The sequence below is a fragment of the Gallinula chloropus genome (assembly GCF_964237585.1).
Source record: "Gallinula chloropus genome assembly, chromosome: 1".
NCBI classification, from domain to species: domain Eukaryota; kingdom Metazoa; phylum Chordata; class Aves; order Gruiformes; family Rallidae; genus Gallinula; species Gallinula chloropus.
In genome coordinates, this window is record NC_140085.1 from 50,704,422 (window position 1) to 50,725,215 (window position 20,794).

General features: G+C 44.9%; 1 protein-coding gene across 1 annotated transcript in view; it reads left to right on the top strand.

Annotated features, from left to right (window-relative positions):
* CELSR1 (cadherin EGF LAG seven-pass G-type receptor 1) overlaps window positions 1–20,794 on the top strand; it is a gene marked incomplete at its 5' end in the record, with an annotated part of 173,883 nt that overhangs the window by 91,779 nt on the left and 61,310 nt on the right. Inside the window, 3 exons of the mRNA XM_084274584.1 lie at window positions 849–1,071; window positions 5,976–6,091; window positions 9,413–9,501. Coding sequence (XP_084130710.1) covers window positions 849–1,071; window positions 5,976–6,091; window positions 9,413–9,501 — 428 coding nt within the window. The remainder of the gene's footprint in view (window positions 1–848; window positions 1,072–5,975; window positions 6,092–9,412; window positions 9,502–20,794) is intronic.

Here is a 20,794-nt window from a genome sequence, read left to right on the forward strand (position 1 = left end):
GCAAATTATTTTGTTTAAATTGTGATTCACTTTCAAATTTTGGGCAAGAGCAGGAAAAATTGTGGTGTATATACACAGCGAGGCACCTGATTCTTGAGTACTTGCACTTAACACAGCTTGATACAGACTTTAGAATAAAGTTGATGCATTTGGGGGGAAAGCAGCTTCAGGAAGCGGCACGTGGAGACCCACTGTGCACACCTCCAAAAGGTTCAGAAAATGTCTGTCACCAGCAGGATACATAGGAAAATGTGGAAGCAAATACGTATGTTATTGGTACCCTCCTATCCTTTCTATAGACCTGTTGCAAGCGTCATCGTGAGTGAGCTCAGCTGTGCCCTGCCGCCGCCATGGGCAGCAAAGCCAAACCCCACTCGAGGTGCAATGCAAACACTTCCCTATTTACACCATTTTCCAACCTGTAGTGAAACGCCAGAAGAATTTACACATACTTTAGTTGACAGGGAGCACACATGTTTTTAACTGATGGTGTTACCTCCTCCCATATAGATCTGTCACCGGCTTTATTTTTATCACCGGGTCTGGAAGCGGCCGAGGAATTTAAGAACCAGGGCCAATGTTGTTAGATATTTGCAAGAGGATTGCTCAGCAAATCATCTCCCACACACCCTTGACAATTCAGACTTGGAAGACGATGCAGCATCCTTACCCTGCTGCAGTTACAGTCTCGTACCTCAGTTGTGGAGGGGGATCAGGTGCAGAAGTTTGGAAACTTCTTAACCTTTATCAGAAACACTTTGTTCAGAAACACTTGGGTAGCTGAACATCAGCACTGTGCTGCTGTGGTGAGGTATCGCCTTCCCTGACATCTGCTTCTCCCCTTGCAGGAGAGTACTGCGAGGTGAACGCACGCTCTGGCCGCTGTGCTCCGGGGGTGTGTAAGAACGGAGGAACCTGCGTGAACCTGCTCATTGGGGGCTTCAAGTGCGAGTGTCCCCCAGGAGAATACGAGCGGCCATACTGTGAGATGACCACCAGGAGCTTCCCCCCACAGTCCTTCATCACCTTCAAGGGGCTGCGGCAGCGCTTCCACTTCACCGTCTCCCTCATGTAAGTCCCAGCGGGGAAGGGCTCTGTGGCTCTTCTCCATTTGAGCTTGAGGGGTGTTTGTTAATTTGTCACCAACTGAATTATCTGTGTGTGCTAGGCTGCTGTATCTAGGCTGCCCAGGGGGTTGTGGAGTCTCCTTCTCTGGAGATATTCAAGACCTGTCTGGATACCTCCCTGTGCAACCTGTCCTAGGGAACCTGCTTTGGCAGTGGGGTTGGACTGGATGATGTCTGGAGGTCCCTTCCAACCCCTACAATTCTGTGATTCTATGTGTGGAGATCACTCTGGGTATTCCCGAGAGTGACTCCTGGGAGAGGGGCACAATTGTGTCGTTTGAAAGAGGTTGGCTTCTGCCTTGCTGAGGATGCCACCGCAGCACTAACTCCTGACCTTCCTCTGCTGCAACGTGGGGTAATGGCATGGGGAGAGGGGACACCAGGGCCACTCTGGCCACCGCCCAGCAGCCCTCAGCCAGCGAGGTGACTGGTGCTTTTTGCTGCCTCTCGAGCGTGTCAGATGTTTTTCTAATTGTGCCTGTGGCTCGTGACTTTCAGTCACAGGTTGCTAGTTCGTGCTGCTTGCTTTGGGAGTGCTCTTCCCCTCTCCTGTTTCCTGGTGTGTGAGAAGACCTGGTCTCCTCAGGCCATGGCTGAGCACAGGCTTGCCCTCTTCAGGTCCTTGCTTTCCACTCATTCCCAGCCTTGGGCTTGGGACAACCCCAACTGTCCCAGCTCCCTGTCTCTCTGCTTTTGGCCTTCATTCCTGGCTTCTGCTTCTGGTCCCATCTTGGGTGGCCAACACAACCAGCCTTATCACTATTCCCATGTTGGACAGTCTTCCCCTGGGCTGGCTGTCACTTTTCCCATGGGGGCACTCAGGCTCAAGGGGAGCAATGGTGGCAGCCACATTGTGTGGACCAGGGCTCTGCTCCCCTGGCTCACAGATCCCAGGGGCAAAAACTCACTTCTGGAGAAGACTTTTGGGCCAGGCATTGGGCTCTCTTGCCACAGAGCCAGTGCTGCAGGTGCACACCCATCTCTTCTCCAGAGGCGTGGGATTGCAGCTTTCCCATGGTTTATCTCATCAGGATCGACCTTTGGTTCTCCCTCACAGTTGACTGCGAGTAAATAACACAGTATGTGTTAGCCCCGACCCCAGAGGGCAAGGCCAGGGATCTGTTGATAGCTACAACAGCAACAATGACAGACATGTTTGTGTGTCTGTCCAGAGAAAGTGCTCGTGGAGGACACCAGCAGGCACACATCCCATCCAGCCCCCAGCAGTTACTGGTTGTTTTACACCTGTCAGGAGCCAGGCAGCTTCTTTCCATTTTCTCCTTCATCTGCCTTAATCCCAAAGTATGGAATCTTGACATTTTGGTTAAAGCAGAGAGCGCAGGCGTGGTTTGTATGTGGATCAAGAGGAGGAAAAGACGCGCCTGTGAAGGTAGCTTTAGAGCATCTGATCTAAGTAGATGGAAAAGCTGAGGAGTATCAGGCTTTGTTGGACTTGTCAGACCTATGGTGAGTGCAAACAAAGGAGCAGTCTGGGCTGGCTGCCAGCATAAATTACCTGCACTGCCCTTGGCTTGTCCCCACAGCAATGTGCTGCCATTTTTCAGGCTTTCAGGAAGAGATCTTTGACGTGTAGGGTGCTTAAAGTTAAAGCGACTCCAGTGCTCTGTGCAGGGGTTATTGAGAGACAGCAAGCTACTGGAACACTGTATCACTTACACTAAGGTTTCTTCATTGTCTTTAAAACCAACATGGTGTGTTTAGTCAGGAGCTAAACGTGGCTTAGTCCATTCAGTGTGATCAAAAGTTTAGACCTTCATGGAGTTCAGCCCACTCTGTCTGGGATAATGACCCATTTAGCTTTTGACACCTGAAGTTCACCCTTATTTGCATTTGTTATTTCTTTGGCTTTTATTATCCTTTTGTGCAGATGGAAAACGTTATATGAGGATAAGCAGAAATCAGCAGTTTGACTAGACAATGATTCGCCATTACAGATTTTGTGATTTGGGAGCATTTGTAAAATCCCAGGGTGCCTAGCTTCCCTCAGCTTCAAGTGACTCATGAACTGCTCCTGGCAAAGGAGCAGATGTTTGCATTGTCTAGTCTCATAACTAAAATGTTATTTTTTAAAAAAGTATTTAGATTATTGACCAGGCATGTCTCTCTGCTCCCAACATCATGTGTCTTCTTTGCTTCCTTCCAATGCTTGCTGCTCCTTCACTGTGCTGTCAATGGAGAGATCTTCTCACTATTTATTCAAAACTGCCTAAGAAAGTGTCTTTTGTTTCTTGTGTCCTGAAATTAAAAAGTATCCCTTCTGTGAAGAAACCCCTATTTTTTTCCCCCAGCTGGTGATAACCAGACTGGTTCAAAAGCAGTAGTGCTTCAACTATCAGTATGATACAGAAAATGCTTTTGAGTAGTGGTAAGGAATGGAACTGAACATACACAGAATAAAGAAATATATGCAAAAGGTTTAATTTAATAGTTTAATAATCGTTTAATAATTAAAATTATGGTAGAGAATTTAAACCATGCCAGACAAAATATATTCAAACAGAACAAAGGTTCCTTCTGTTGTTAATCAAACTAAATTTTTCATCCACTAAAGAAGTGTTGCTCATATTCTTACGTCTGCTCATATGTATTCTGGATAGAGCTGATCAAAATGTTTTGATGAAGCAGTTATCTACTGAAAAACACAGTCTTGGGGAATGCTTTACAGGAGCTGTTTTTCTTTGGATTAAATGTTTGATGGTGAACAGTGAAAACTAAATCAGTGCTTTCATAATATTGAAACATTTCAGAGGTATTGTTGTAATTCATTTAGTTTGCCTTTTAGTTGTATAATATTTTATATTATATGAAATGAATTTAGAAATCTGTGTGATGATCTGATCTCCTGTGTGATTTAGTCTAGGTGATCCTGCTCTGACAGGGGGGTTGGACTAGATAATCTTTCGAGGGCCTTTCCAACTTCTAATGTTCTGTTCTGTAAAAAAATTAGGATATATTTCAAAACTGTTTAAAGATAAACAAGACAGTAAATTGATACTTTGATGGACTATAGCAGATATTCTTTAGAGTTTGTATTTTATTGGAAATGTCAAAATCCTGACTTCTGTGTTTGGACCAGAACAATTCATTCTCCTTCAGAAATACTACAAAATGTATGGAACAAAAATTCACATTTCCTTGTAGCTCAAATTCAGGCTTCTGATTCTGCAAGCTCTCTACTCGGGGTGATCCAAAACATTCGTATGTCTGACAAACATTTTTTATTAAAAAATATTCTTTGGTTTTGAAATTTCTTACTCCAAATACCAGACCTTGATGTTCTGATACTGATGTTCCTTGATACTGCAGCTTTCGCGTTCTCTGAATGCAAGTTTTGTTGCATCGCATGCGAGTCTTCCTAGTAAACATGACATGACAGGCACAAGGCTCATTTCTTCTGTCCATGAAGGCAGTTTTCATTAGCTGTGTTCAGCATTTGATTCATTTGTAGGAAAAGTGGGTTAATTTAAATGAGGCATATTTCCTGAAGTTCAAGATATAAAATCAAATTACACCACCATTTGGAAACACAAGAAATTCCCATGGTTTCTCTCTCTTTGTATGATGTTAATCATTGTAAAAATGTTTATGTAAAGTGTGATCATTTCTTTTCCCCTTTTTTTTTTCATTACTAAGTAGTTGAAACCCATGTGTAAATCCCCAAAGAAAATAAGGTTAAATCAAAAATTATAAGATAAACACAACACACAGAAATTTGCAAAACAGGTCCTGTGCTGACAAAAAACCCCACAGACTTTTTTAGAAGTGGGGTTGCTTCTTTTTCTGCAGGAAAGGTGTGACACATCCCGTATTAGAAGCACAAGAAAAATAAACTCAAAGTACGCCCATTGGTTCTGATTTAATAGGAGTTATTTGAGTGTTTATTTTCCATCCTTCAGTTGACTGACCTGTTGATTGATGAACCCTGATGGTCTACATGGCATTATTAAAGTAACTCTTATCTCTCTTTTCCCCTCGCCTCCCCGGCCAGGTCTTTTGAATCACTTGATGACTCTGCTTGTACCCTGTAGCATTTAGACAGCAAGGGAAAATGCTTTCTAGCTTTCGGACTGTTTGCAAAGTGTAGTAAGTGCTACCGTTTGGCAAGTGCCAGATACACACTCCACATCATGTGAATGGAGGGCAAATCATATGAGGAATGGCTGAGGGAGCTGGGGCTGTTTAGCCTTGAGAAGAGGAGGCTGAGGGGAGACCTTATCACCACCTACAACTACCTGAAGGGAGGTTGTAGAGAGGTGGGTGATGGTCTCTTCAGCCAGGTGACAGGAGATAGGACAAGGGGAAATGGCAAGAAGCTGCACCAGGGCAGGTTTAGATTGGACATTAGAAAAAAAAAAATTACTGAAAGAGCTGTCAGGGCCTGGAACAGGCTGCCCAGGGAGTGGGTTGAGTCACCTTCCCTGGATGTGTTTAAAAAAAGAGTAGATGAGGTACTTAGGGATATGGTTTATGTTAGGATGGGATTGGTTGGACTTGATGGTCTTCCAAGGTCTTTTCCAACCTTGTGATTCTGTGTTTCTGTGATTGATTCTGTGACTGCCTAATTTTACCCTTTCTGAGGCTCAGCATCTGCAACAAAATCTCTGCAGAGTAGATTTCTGTAATTTCCGTCTTGCCTGCCTCTGCCAATTGTGAAATAATATATTTATCCTGCTGCTGGCTCAGTTTTATCATTTTCTGTCTGAAGAAAGATGCAGAGGCTTGCTTCTCTGCTAACTATAATGCTGCCTTTCTTCTGGGCGACCTGACCGCCAGACTTTAATTCATAAGCCATGAAGCATGAGCTATAACCCCTTGTCTCTGTTCTAGGTTTGCAACCAGGGAGAGGAACGCTCTCCTCCTCTACAACGGGCGGTTTAATGAGAAGCATGACTTCATTGCCTTGGAGATCATTGAAGAGCAGATCCAGCTGACATTCTCTGCAGGTGAGGTCTTGCTTGAGTTGAGCGTTTCTGCCGTGGTCAGGAGATCCTCTTGAGCCACTTGGAAATGCACTTTCATGAGTTTATAATGACTATTTGTTGCCTCATTAGTTGAGTAACTGGCTGACATTGGACAGTGCACAGCTGATGCTGGGTGTTGCAGAGCACTCCAGATTGTAGCGTTTTGTGGTGGTTACACTTGCTGTCGTAGGAAGGAGTTTGTCAACATACCAGCTATAAAAGCTGGGGTTTATGACTATTATAAAAGATTGGCACTAGCCTGGAGTTGTCCTGTGAGCCAATGTTTGCTTAAATGAGGCTTCATTTTATCAGACTGTGATAAACGTTGTGTGTTTATGCATTTTTACACTACACCGCTGGTGAAACTAAGCGCATAAATGTTATCTGAAAAATACACGCGAGCCAGAGGAAAAGCCAGCAGCAAGTGAGAAATGCCTGCGTTTCCTTAGGGGCTGGTGACAAGTAATGTCGTAGCAGGAATGTACCTTTTGCACTGTAAAAGCACCTCCCCCCTAGGAAGAAGCTAAAGACAACAAGGAATTTAGGAGAAGTTAGCTGCCCACGCATGGCTGCGGTGGGCTAGGAAACAAGAAACACAGTCTTTGGTGTTTGCTTGCTCCTTGTGCTGTGGCAAAGGTGGTGTCTCGTGGTGCTGCTGGGAGCAGAGAAGGCTGAGAAGCAAAGCTCAGGGTGGCATGTAACCCTGCCACCATGGCCTTCTCCCAGGGAAGAGGTTTCCTCCAGAAAATCAGCCCTGGCCAAGTTTTCCTGGCACACGAAAGCGTGATCAGACAGAACCCTGACCTTTCCAGCCTCGGCAGAGAGGTGTTTCCCAAGCGTCATAGAGAAACTCAGGCTGGGCTGTGCTGATTGCCATGGCAGGTTAACAGGTGAAGCTGTTAGCGTGCAGCTCTACGGTGTGGCTGAAACACACTGAAGCCACCAGGAATCACGTCCCTGACTTCAGCAGGCTTGCTGAGGCCCTTGGAGGCCCTCTTGGTTGACCACCTGCATTTCTGCTTCCGCAGGAGCCAGCCTGTGAGTGCAGCTTTGGTGGCTTTACTGAATCTCAGCTGGGCAGACAAGCTGTTGTTACAGGTTTAGGGGATGTTTTCCATCAGGACGGAAACAAATACCTGGGAAGGGCTGTTGTCATGTAGATCAAGTAGATTACATGTAGGTCAGGTGAGATGTTTGCACCTCTCTACTGGGTATGTAACTCAGGAAATAAGCCTGTTATTTCCCATTACCCATATTCAGGATAGACACGCTGGCTCTGGTCAACTCTTACTTTATTTTTATGAAAAGTGAAACATGGCAAGAAGTAAAGTGGTAGAAGCAGAGGTGCAGCCCACGTTGCTGTTACAGACTCAGAGCCAGCGATGATTGATGCCCACAGACTCCACGGTAAATCCTATGTGACCCCACTGATTTACCAGCAACGCCTCGGTGCGTCCCTGGTCCCTTTGGGTTGAAGATATCCGGTTTCATTTCCCCTTTGTTACCTCAAAGATGTCCAAATTAGATTTTAAGGCAGGCTGTTGAATGGATTTGTGTAACAAAATAACATGCTGCAGTTGGAGAGATGCACTTTCTTCTGTAGGCCTGCTCCTCCTGTCTAAACTTGAATCAAATCGCTGGGGAGGCACCCTGAGGATGAATGAGACAAAAAAAAAAGGCTACTACTTGCACTTATATGTATTTAAATGTGGAGGAACGCTTTTAAAATACGTGGAACTAAATTTAGATTTGCACTGCTGCACCTGAGAGCAGGTCTGGTCCTGTATGTTGCAAATGGTATTTTCTTTGGAAGGAGGATGGTTTGTGTTTTATGGTTTTAAGTGGCTTTTAACGAACAGTACAAGTCTTGGACATATGATCCGTTTTACCTGTCGCAACAACTTTTTCACAGTAAGCAAAGCAAAAGGATTGGAGACTATTGATTTTTGATTTTTTTTTTTCCAGAAACTTGCTAGCTGAATGAAAAACCTAATTTTTACCATGGATTTTTTGTCACTAAATAAAAATTTTAAAAAATCACACTAAGATGTCAGATGTGCTGAGCTGAAATCTCTATTGTTTAGAAAACAGAAGTATATAAGATGGGAGTTAAAGGAGAGTGTGGTACACAGGAACAATACTTAGAATCACAGAATCACCTGGGTTGGAAGAGATCTTTTAGATCACCAAGTCCAACCGCAGCCTAACCCTACCTAGTCCACCTCTAGGTCATGTCCTTAAGGACTTCATCTACATGCCTTTTAAATACCTCCAGGAATGGTGACTCCACCACCTCCCTGGGCAGCCTGTTCCAATGCCTGACAACCCCTTCAGTAAAGAAATTCTTCCTGATATCTAACCTAAATCTGCCCTGGTGCAATTTTAAGCCATTAATTCACACAGGATAAAGTATTTGTTGCAAATAGAGCATAGAAAGTACATTTTAAGCTCAATAGTGCTGTGAACTTTGTTAGCTTATGTGAGGGAGTTATTTTTCTGTGGTTTATTATGTACAATTTTCCAACTGCTAAGAAGAAAAACAAAAAAACCACAAAGAAAGAAAAAGGAGAAAAAAAAAGTCGAAACCTAGGAAGGCCTTCTGTGTGCCAGGCCTTTTATGTACTTTCAACATGAATGTTTGTTTTCCTGCTACCTTGTAACAGATATGCCTGGTTACTGAGCTGGTTCTGCTGACTCAGACTTGACTTAAAAGCTTCAGCTTTCCAGTTGCAATGCTGAGGACTTGCTTTCAAATTTAAATGCTAAAAGACCACTGATAATTTCATTAATCACTGGTAAAATTTTACTGGGACCAAGGTTTCTCTCCATGGCCTTTATATTACTTTTGGATTTCACTTTCTCAGCTCTGATGAGGAGTTGGCTTCCCTTCCCTGACAAAATATCCCAGCCTGATACCCATCGTATTTAAAAGAACCTCAAAGTGCTGCTTTTGGTAGAAAGGCAGAAAACTTCAGGTACATTTTTTCCTCAGTTGATCATTTCAGCAGTAATTTTATCTACCAAATGCATCTGCTACCCTGCTTTGCAGAAGCATAACAACCTCCCACCCCTATAATTCACCCAAATGTGCCAGAAGCTATTTTTGTATTTGTGCACCAAAATAATTCCATGAAACTAGGGTTATTTGCTGTCTCACAGGGTGAACCCCCATATTTCTCCATGATGAAGTAAGATGGCTGCATCCTATGCCAGATGAGGGCTTCTCTGTGTCTTAATTTAGGGCAGAGCAGAGTTTGCAGTGATGTTGATGACTTAATTTTTCCCTTCTGCCCCCCCTCACAGGGGAGACAACCACTACGGTGGCACCGTTCGTTCCTGGAGGGGTCAGCGATGGGCAGTGGCACTCGGTCCAGGTGCAGTACTACAATAAGGTAAGATCTATTGTTTTGGTGATGACCTTGTTCTTTGTAAAGTGTTAGAGGCATGGGTCATCTAGCTCGGTATGCAGGTGGCTTGAATTCTACTTATTTAACCAGGCATATTGCTCCAAAGCTGCCTGAATGGTACTGGTCTTGCTCACCTTGCCCAAGACAATGATTCCCTCTGAGGGTTTTTGAGTTTTGACTCAGGAAGGGAAAAGCAGAGCCAGTGCATCCTTTTCAGAAGTCTTAGCAGGGAAGCCTTCAAGTACATGGAGCTATTTTAGTTTTCAAGTTCTTTAAACCCTCACAAGTGTCCGTGTATCTAAAAAACCCAAATCACTGATATGGATCTTTTTAAAGAGCCATGCAGTGCAGGGGTCTTCAGTACAGTAACTATGAACCACTTGGGTAGAATTTTCTGAAGCAAAGCAAAATTACTCCTCATGACTGTCTTTTATTGTGTGAAATGATCAGTTTAGCTAGTGCAAGCTTCTGTGCTTTGGAAACTTGAGTTATTAAATAGTTGACACTTAGTAATTAAGGGCTATCTTAATAAATCTCTTTTTTTTTGTCTGCTATAAAAAAAATATATGCAAGGGAATTGCAAAAAAACACCATTCTGCGTGCATTCTGCGGCACTCAGAGGTGGACCTCAGGGTCCCTGTCCCTCAGCTGGGCCCATGGTAGCTCTCAAGTACAGGTTCATTTTGAACTAGAGGTGGGGGCTTTGTGCTCACCAGCCATTTCATGAAGAAACAAAAAGCAGGCTCTTAGGGTGTACAGTGTCACTATTTACAGATACTTGTCAGATCTCTTCTGTAATCTATGACAAAAATTAGAGAATTCATTTAATTACTGAGACACGTTGCTTTTAAGTCTGACATGATAGCATTATGGGGGATCACCTAAGGAAATAGAGAAGTATTGTTGGCTGTTAAAAAGGAAACAGGATACTGCTGTAGGAAGCTGAATGGAAGGTGAAGGATTAATATGATCAGCGAGTTCTTTATTTCCCAGTGCTACATCATTTCATCACAGTTTGTGTGGCAGTTTGAATGGGAGGATTAAAATTTTCTCTGGACTCCTAGGCAGGGTCTCCCAGCCTAGGGATATTTTTATTGAGCGAATAAAAGCCTTTTTTATTAGTTATCTATAAAATAAAACTTATTTTATAAGTTTTGTGCTTAATACACTTAATAGGCTCTCTGCTAGAGACAGTAGAGAAATGGAAGCGAACTTGGGGTGTAACCATGTGTGCATCTGTGGACACTTACCAAGTGCACCATGCCATGTTTCCACAGCCTGTGTAGTTCTTAGTCAATCGCTGTAGCAGAGTAAGTGGCACTTGCTGAGGCACTGGAGGGACACTCCAGCTTTCGAGCTCCTTGTTGGACAAGGAGGGGAGGGCACAGCCATGGGGACAGCCTCTGGAGTGGCTCGCTGAAGTGCTACGGAACAGATAAGGGGCTCGGGAAGCCCCAGGACACTCTTTAAAAGGCAAAGAGATCTGACACAGCTGTTAAAAATAAACCTCTGCCTCATTTTCAGGGCCTGGTGCTGTTGAAGCAGGTTGGTAGGTGAGCCATGTTAGCAGCTGGTGTTTTCCTATCGTTAACACACACGCGCTGTCATAATTTTCTTCTTCTGCCCCAGTTTTTTGAAGGGGAACAAGCCAGTCCCTGCTGCATGGGAGGAAACTCAGGGGAGATAGGGGCTGTGCCAGGAAACACCACTGACTTCACTGCCTTTGCCACTGGCATGCTGTAAAAGTGATGAAAAGCAGGGTCACTGTGTGGAGAGCAGCACTTTGCCCTTTGCTGTCTGTTTTAGAGACTGAGGTCATCACCTTCCCCTTAGCAGTATTTATTCCAGAATGGTTAAATTTGGGCTGGCAGAGGGGAGCTCACAGTATTGACTGAACGGCACAATCAGGATATGCTAACCTCACAGACTCACAGATTCATAGGAGTTGGAAGGGACCTCTCTGGAGATCATCTAGTCCAACCCCTCTGCAAGAGCAGGATCACCTACAGCACACTGCACAGGATTGCATCCAGATGGGTCTTGAATATCTCTAGAGGAGGAGACTCAATAACCTCTCTGGGCAGCCTGACCCAGTGCTCTGTCACCCTCACAATAAAGGAAGCTTTTTCTCACATGCTTAGCGTGCTCTCAGGACTTCCCAGCGTGTCTGAGAATGGCATCTGTTGCCCCAGCTCCCTGGTGGGACAATGGCAAGCAGGCAGCCGTGGCAGCCAGCGGCAGCTCTGCAGGCCTGCCCCCTGGGCTGCCCGCCGGGCCCTGCAGCAGCGTCAGGCCTTCGCCTCGGCTGGTGTTTGTTTGCAAAGCAGTTCCTTGGCTACTCCGTGTTTTAACAAAGCTGGAAGAAAAGTTCCTGTGAGGAAGTTGAAAAGACAGAGATAATTTAGGGATTTGAGCTGTGCCAAAATAAATGGGATGCTGTGTCTAAACTTGACACAGCTGAGACACGTTTGAATAACAGAGTACCCAAAACTCATGAGTTTGCTTAAATTATGCACTTACATTGCAGGTACTGCATCCTTCCGCTCTTCCCAAAATCCTACCACACAGGGTCAGGTCCTTGTCCCATCACTACTCAGCCCCTTTGCTCTGCTCAAACACTGCAGAGCCTTCCTGAGCAGGCAGAGCTCCCCTGAGCTGTCTTCCCCTTCCCTGTCTCTGGCTTGTGTTTAATCCCCACCTCCAGCCCCTTCTGGACTCCCCTCCCTCCTCTCTGCCTCCGGCTCACTCCAGCATTTTGCAGCATCACCCTGTCCCTGAAGCAGGGCCACAGGGGCTGCCTCTACCAGCACCCCTGCCGGGCTCCTTGACCCTTCTTCTGATCATCTGCTTGCCAAGCTTCTGGTCTTTGCTTCTTTTTAGACATCTCTTCCCAATGCTGCTCATGAGAAATACATAACCCATTGTTCCACATCCCCATAGAGATCCATTTTATTCATTTGTCTATGTCTTGTGTTAAAAAGCCCTTCAAGAGATATTTATACCTGCTCTTTCTTATCCCTCACTCATGTTGAATTTCACCTCCCTCCATCTGCCTTTTGTTCCACCAGCAGGCCTTCTTTATTTAATAAATATGACCACCTTGGCCTATCCCTTCTCATGTCACTTCTGTGCTATTTTTTGCACAGCAAGACCCATACAGACATCCTGAACTTCAGTTTTTATTCACCCTCCTATGGCTGAGTGCTGCCAGAAGGCTCATCCTGCTACTGAAGTCGTTATAGCTGTGCCCATCCTCTTTCTACCCACCACTGTGTCCTCGGGCAGTGACAGACTTCTAGATTGGACCCTGTCCTCCTTCCTTGAGAATGTGAGACACATTGGGGAGCAGGTTGAAATAAATAAGAATTCAAAAGTTTCCTTTTGTGCTTACAGCAAGCATGTGGGGCCAGGTGCTCTCTTAGCTTCATCCTTCTTTAAACGTTCCTTTTTAAATTAACTTTCTTTAAAGTATCTTTTTAAAACCTAAGCTAGAAACTTTTTCATTTATTTCCTACTTTATGCATTTGTACAGCATCTAGCAAGGTGGGGGGGAAGGGAGAAAGGGTTCAACCTTCTTTGAAGTGTTCAGGTCATGCTGTAATTCACACAAGGAGCATTAGATTTCATCACAGTTGAGGTTAATTTTTCATCTTTAGTTTTTGAGGAGAGTGACTAACAGGCTTCGATAGGTAATCTAAACTACTCCAGTCCAAAGCAAATTTTGGTAGATGAGTTTTCACAGCTCTGAAAGCTGTTCCTACAACACACGTTGGTTGTGGTCAGAGCAAAGGTGGACTGTTTTTTGGCACCTGCAGCTCCGTAGGTGATATTTGGCTGAGCATTGCTGGAATTTGGACTTCAGGTGTGGGTGACTCGGATGCAGGGGTGACTCTGGTGGGAAACTTCTGCGGCAGCTATTTCCTTAACATGGCACACAGTTCTGCAGCATCCTGGTGATGCTGCCACCTGGCACAAAGTCAGTCTGGATAGCAATAATGAAATAAGAAGTAAGTGTAGAAGTGACTCCTGTAAATTATTTTCTGTCCTCTGCTCAGAAGCAATGTGCTTGGTAATATTTATCTTTAGTGCTGTTGAAAAACATTGGTTTATAATTAACTCCTTATGATGAGGGTCACCTGCCTCTTGCTCCAGGACAAACACTGGAGCTTCAGTGGCAAGAGCTGAGTCCAGAACTGGCTTTGCACCACCACCACGCTTGCAGAGAAGCATCAAACCAGTTCTCTACCAGCTCAAGTATTTGATGCTTTCTTACAAATCTTTGTATGTCAGGACACTGTAAAACATTGTGGTAATCAAATGGATTATATCAGGGGAGGAAGGGAAGCAATGTAATTTCATTTACCATGTAGTGATGGAAATGCATGCTTCCTCCTCTGCTAACAGTTGGTTTCAGTAGAAGTGCCTAAGGGAAGCACATGGATGTTGTACTAAGGAAGTGTTGGCTCCGTATTGAATTTCTGGAAGGGTAAACACCAAGGGGAAGGAATTAGTAGCTCTAAGAGAGCAGAACTGAACTAGGAATGTTTTATAACCATTCTCTAGTTTCGGTTATATATTAAGTCTTGTCAGCTACCCAGTAGCAAGGTATCAGTTTACGTGTTAGCAGTGTTACTTGCCACCATGGATGTTTGCTGACAGCCAGGGGAAGGAGGGGAGGTGGTACTCTCTGACTCTCTTAGCTCAAACAAGTTATCTTTTGGCATCCTGATCTCACAGCCATTAAAATCAATGGAAGGTATTAAAGGTGGCCTGCCTGCAACTTTCTGAGGAGGTGTATGTATTGATAAGTAATTTAGAAGAAACAGGATTTTAAAAATTATCTTGGAAGGAAAGGTGGAAAAAGGGGGAAGTTTTCATCCTGGCAAATAAAAGGGATAAAAAATAGTAGAAACAATGTGCTGCTCATTCACAGGATATCCAGCATAAAGGGCAGCAGCAGTGTGAGCTGCGCTCTTCACCTTGGTAACACACCCCCTCTCCCCGTGATGAGAGTGCAGTCAGCCTCTGAAGGAGCTTGGCTCTTGCCCTTTGGCTCTCTTGAGCCTGCTGACATGATTGGCAGTCAGTAAATTTAGCCATGCTGATATTTGTTTGGAATAGGGGTAAAACCACCAGCATGTTTGATAGTAACAATGTTCAATATCAGGAATATCATCTGAACTATCCAGCATTCATCGCATGTATGATTTTAGGCATCGCATGTATGATTTTAGGCAGCACTTGGGACAGGAGATTCTAATGAACCCAATAGTGGGTGGTGATTTTAATTAAGTGAAAACTTCAAGCAACTCTCTCAAACTTCTGATAGAAATGCTATTTTGTTCAGAATTTAAGATATACTATCAAATTTATGTTAATGTTTTACCTGACTCAATACCTCAGGGTAGAATTCATCACTTGGCACAAGATAAAAATGTTTTAAGTATGGACATGTTCCTTTAATTATAGAGGGCATGTGCATGTATATTTATTATACTGCGCATCTTGTATGTTACTTATACATATATGACATCAAAGTTGCTCCAGGATGTTACTGTTCTGTAGGTGGAAGCTCCTTCTGTGTCTGTTTAAGGGAACACAGGATAATTTTACCTAACTGACGGAAAACCTGAGAAGGGCAGAGAGAAACGTGCTGTCGTTGATGTGCAGCACAGTAATTCTGTGGGATGGGAAGAATGAATCCCTGAATGACTCACAGAATGACTCACAAAAGTAACGACTTTCAGTCCAGGCAGTGTGTGCACGGGGATTCTTCTCCATGGTCAGGATGTGGGAAACTGATGGGTGTCTCAGAGAGTGTCTCAACTGTACTGCTGAGCCTGCACGCTCCTAGGATGATATTCAGGACAGATGTTACCCTTTTTCCATGACTGGGCTAAGGTTTCTTCTCATATTTGATAATTGATAACAAGCTGCCATTCTTTCACCCCTTCCTTGCAAGTCTTTAGACTGAAGAGTGCCATGATAGTTGTTTCAGATGCTTGGTTGTCTTGGTTCAAGTCAACCACTTGAACCAGCCTTTCACAGTGGTTACAATTAGCAGGGACCTGCTGCTTTCCATCCCTTTGCGCTTCCCACCCGGCAGAGCCCAGACCTGCGTTTAGCCTGAAGACAGCTGCCGGAGAAAACAGGCAAATTCTTTAGTTAGAGATAAACTTAAAAGCAATGCAGGCTGCTTAGGGCTGATCTTCGGCGTGTTGCGAATTCAAAGCACATCGCTACGTGCACTGCTCTGAAACAGACTAACACATGCTTTCAAAAATCTCCTGTCTGTGGTAAGTGATGGCTCCTCTTGAGTTAACTGGCCTTCATTTGGGGCAAGCTGGAGCTTGAGTATAGCTGAAGTCTGAGCTAATGCTGCAGAGATTTCACTCTCAGCCCACTCGCGCACTAGAATTTGCCAGTACCTTTCCTTGCCGGAGAGCTTGGGTCTGTCACTCACCCACGGGCTGAAAGCTGTTTCCAGGTGCCAAAACACCCTCTGTTTCAATGCCAAGACCCACGCTGTAATGGATTTTCTGTACCTCAGGTGCGTGCTGCAGCTGTACCCTTACGCTGGCTCAGCCAGTGGGCAGGAGGACAGCTATCTCCCTTGCCCTTGGCTTCCTCGGCCAAAGCTGGTCCCAGAGGGTTGTCTAAGCATGCCTCCAGCACCAGCAGAAATTTACATTTTTAGTCTTCCACAAGCCCTCCATACCGTGGTCACTAGTAGTGCCCCACAAACCAATCATCGGTGCTGGGCTGTAGCATGTTTATGGGCAAAAACAACCAGCTCTGTTTCTGGGGAGACTTCAGTGAGCCCCAGTTGCTTCTGTGGCCTAACTGGTGGCTCTCCAACATTGCTGGACAGAGTTTGTGTGCCCTTCTGGGCTCCAGGTGGAGCTGGGGGCAGCGGAGGGCCTTGCAGACAATATGGAGTTGGGACTGCTGCCAATCCAGATAGGCCTGGAACAGTTACAGATCCCATCTACACTTCCCTAGGACTCCGAGGGTGACATGGAAGGAGAGGCAGGTTCAGGAAGGAGAAGACAGGAAGAAAAAAGCATCCCCAGGTCAGGTCAGGGCTTTATTTGCTGCTGCTGGTGCAGTCAGGCAATATGCTTGTCAGAAAGTGGAATGTTGTATGAGGCTCTCTGTAGTTGGACTTGGCAGTATGGGTCAGGAAAGGCTCTGCTTCCACTCACCTTCAACATCCACGGAGCAGGTCTGCACCATCACTGTATTCCCTTTTACCACCATTCCCTGCAGAAATCCTGCCCTGACCTATTGCAGTGCAGCTTCAGCAACCACCAGGCCCACCATTTTGGGGAAACGATTGCCCTCTTTCAGTGCCCATCCTCCCTTCCCATCTTCATGTGCAATTTATGTCACATGCAAGCATGCTGGTTTTGACTGGCACAGAGCGTGGGGCTGTGTTTGGATTTGTGCTGAACATGGTGCTGGCAACCCAGTGGTGTTTTTGTTACTGCTGAGCAGCACTTACACACAGCCAAGGGCTTTTCTGTCCCTCACACCACCCCACCAGCAAATGGGCTGGGGGAGCACAAGGGACACAGCTGGAACAGCTGACCCCAGCTGACCACAGGGATATTCCGTACAGTACAATGTTGTGCTCAGCACATAAAGCTGGGGGAAGGAGGAGGGGAGAGGTTAATGTGGGACTTTTTTTTGAAAAGGGTGGGATGAAATACAGCAACCTCTGACAGTCTGCTTCAGAGACAAGCACAAGCCCTGCTGGCTGTAGCACACGTGCCCCTGCGTCGGGCGCCTGTGGAGCTGACAGATAGGTTATCTCATTTCCTTCTAAAAACACACACCCTCTCTGATGGTGGCAAATTCACCTGTTATGGAAATATAATTATTCTTTATTCAGGAATAACTATTGATGTTGCCTCTTTGCCTTTGGGGGAAAAAAAGAGTCAGGTACCAATATTTTAATCACAGTCAGATTGTGACAGCTGCACCATGAGAGACAGACGACACTGGTTAGTGCTTTCTCTCCTTTAACAGCAGCTAACTCCACGATGCCCTGTCCCCCCACTCTAGGACCTACAGGCACACAGGAGCATCCTGCAGCGGCTCAGCACAGGCTTCCCCATGCCACCCTGCCACCACACTGCCCCTCAGACAGAGAGCTCCCATTCCAGCATGAAAGCCTTGTTTGCTCAGCCCTCTGTCTCCCTGCCGAGCCTGCCAACAAGGCTGCTAGTGCCGCTGGTGATTTATGATGCAGGCACATGCCTGCAGATGAATAGGGATTGCCAGCTCCTTGGAGCAAAGCCACATAGCTGCCACCAGCTAGGCATAACTTTTAGTCTTTGGACCCAAGGTGAAAGGCTTTGTCCTGAAAGTATCCAGGACACCAGCCAGTATCGTTTACTCCTTAATCTGAACGGTCAGGAAAAGTGGTTGGCAATTAAATTCTTAGATAGGTATTAGGTATTTATTGCACCCTGTGCTGGGGAGCACCTCTGGCACCGGTGCAGGCTTGCCCATGCCGAGTGCTACGTTTTGTAACTTGGTTGGAAAAGCCAGACCCTGGTGGAAGTCAGATCACCAGAGATGCAATTAGTAATTAAAGGCTGGGTATGACTTACGCAAATGTCTATCGCTCGTGACATCTGAGGAGACGCAATTGCGATCTGAGGGAGAATTTCTGAAGTTAATCCTCCCAGTGGCTTCCAGACTAATTTGTTAAGGGATTGAGGGAGATTTTCTAAATAAACAATGCAGTTGTTGAAGATTATAGTAATGCCACCGTCGGTCAGATATGGGCTTTGCCAGAGTTTGGATTTTGCTGGCTCAGAGTCACTTGCTGTGCTTAAAGTGACTATGATCAACACAGGCCCGTTCTAGCATTGCTTGGCATTATCTGCTGAAGAAAACTGCAGAACATGAATTGCAATGTTAAGCCAGTATGGAGGTGGGGGCCTGTACTGCCAATACTGAAAATGTCATTCTGTTAGGAACAACCTCCTTCTCTGGGCATATTTTTCGAGGAAGAAATACAGTTTTGCGTATCTCAAGTGTGCAAGGCAGAAAGTGTATGGATTATTTACTGCTTCCTCTCAAAATAAATCACATGTTCTTACCTAAGATTTAGTCATATTTCTAATCTTATAGTTTCCTTATCACCCATCTCACTGGCAATATTTCACATTAAATAGGAGAAGGTTCTGAAGGGCTGTGGAGCTCAGTGGTGGCGTAGCAAGGAGGAGATGGCAGTGGAAAGCACCAACTTCCAGCAGAGTGCTGGTGGTATACTTCACCAGATCATCAGTTTGTGCTGGATGCCTTATCTTCTATGGCATTTTCTTGAGATCAAAAGTTCCACCATAGCATAAGCACGGGAAAACTTGCAGGACAGTAAAACCACAGGGACCATGACCACAGTCAAGTCATTAGCTTTAGTTTTGAGATGGATTTATCTGTGGTTACCTGCATTAAGTGCAGGGCCTTTCCTTCACAGAGAAAGTTGTCGAGGTTTCTTCAGTTATATCAGGGAAAAAAAAAGCAATTCAAGTGAAAAATTCACTCTATCTGCAAGCCACAGCCAAAATTTTTACCAGTGTCCTAAGGGACACTCTTTAATTTGCTTTCCAGCTCAAGAGGTCAAGGTGTTCTTACTGGATTACCAATTTTGCTAGCCAGGTGCAGGTTGTGATAGTTTTTCACAACTTTCTTACCAGACCTGTAATAGCAGATGACTGTGCTTTTTGATGAGTAGGCTTTTATAGTTATGAAGCACATTGGTGGGTGGTGCTGGAGGCAGAGATACAAGATGAGAGTATGACCTTTGAGTCCGAGGAATTTGTAGGTGTTCATTTGTATTATTTCTCTGTACTATGTACGTTTGGGACTAGTGGGCATGACTGTTTAAAAAAAAAAAACAAACCCAAGCAACTGTAGCAATTAAAATTACAAGCATCTAAAGGAAGGGAAAGAAATTAGATTTTCCAATGCTGAATCCGTGCCAGAGTTTTACGTTTAAAGTTCGACATGTTGTTCTAGTCAAAGACATAAAATATGTTGCTTGTGTTTGACCACAAAACATGTCATTTCCTACATGCTCAGAACTCAGATTTTTAAATGCCATGAGAAGAGGTAATCTCTGCAGAAATAGTTCAGTTTGTGAGTCATTTCCTGGCATTCTGGCTGAAGATTCAGATTTCCATCCTTGCTGAGACCCAATTCACCCTCTTCCACCTAAAACCAGAGGATCATCAATGAAATTAAGACCACAGATTTGATATATAGAAACTGAAGCTTGGCAGATCCTGTCTAGAAATAATACATAATATTATTAATAGTGAAGAGATATAATCTGCATGATCATCTGCCCACAGTTCTGATGCTTTTGCTGTCCTTTGAAATTTTTAAATCAAATCAGCATGTTCCTTTCTAAAGGAAAATTTTAGCTCAGGTGCGAGCTGTGTCATTGAGGCAGGACTCACTGGGTGAGGTTCTGTGTAAGTCAAAAGCCTGGTCAGCTGATGAGTCCCACCCATAAAACGTGACAGGATCCTGTGAAAAAAGCCCATCTGAAGCTTCAGCCTGCAGTATTACAGGTGGGAAGCCAGGAGAACAGAAGCATTGCTTCACATTTGCCCCGGTTTTGCGCTTCTCCGCAGCATCTACCCCTCAGCAGGACCGTGGTCTGGCCTGTGGCAACCATTTACATTCCTAACATCTCCCAAAATGCAATGAAGGGCCACCTAGCAAATATTTACTTTTTCTTGATTCTGTTTGGCCACGACTGCCGAGCCCTTGCAGGTGGTAGTGGGTGTAACACAGTGGGGGCAGCTGACCTGCACTCGCAGAACCGGCGCACGTGAGCCTGGATTTTAGAAGCCCCTCCCTGCAATTCCACCGATACTCATTCATGTGGAGTTCAATTAGTAGTAATTGGTTTTGTTGGGGGTTTTTTCTTTTTTTTTTTTTTCTGGTAGAGGGTAAGTGCAAAGTGATTGATATCTGGGAAAGGAAATCAGGATTTGGCAGCAGAGCGGCATTCCATTGTCTTGACACAAAATAACAAATAACTTACCTCTAAATCTGTGTCTCGGGAAATGAAAGTGTAAAGCAGTGAAAGTCATTTAGAGGTCACAGACCTGCAAAGTGTGTCCTGCTTCCCAGCCCTGGGTTGCTCTGCTCATGCTTAACAGCTTTGAGAAATCTCTTGGGCAGCTGAGGGAGAGGAGGGCAAGTCCAAACCCAGTGCCTGGCTCTCTCCTGCTTTTGGAGGTGTACTCACAGT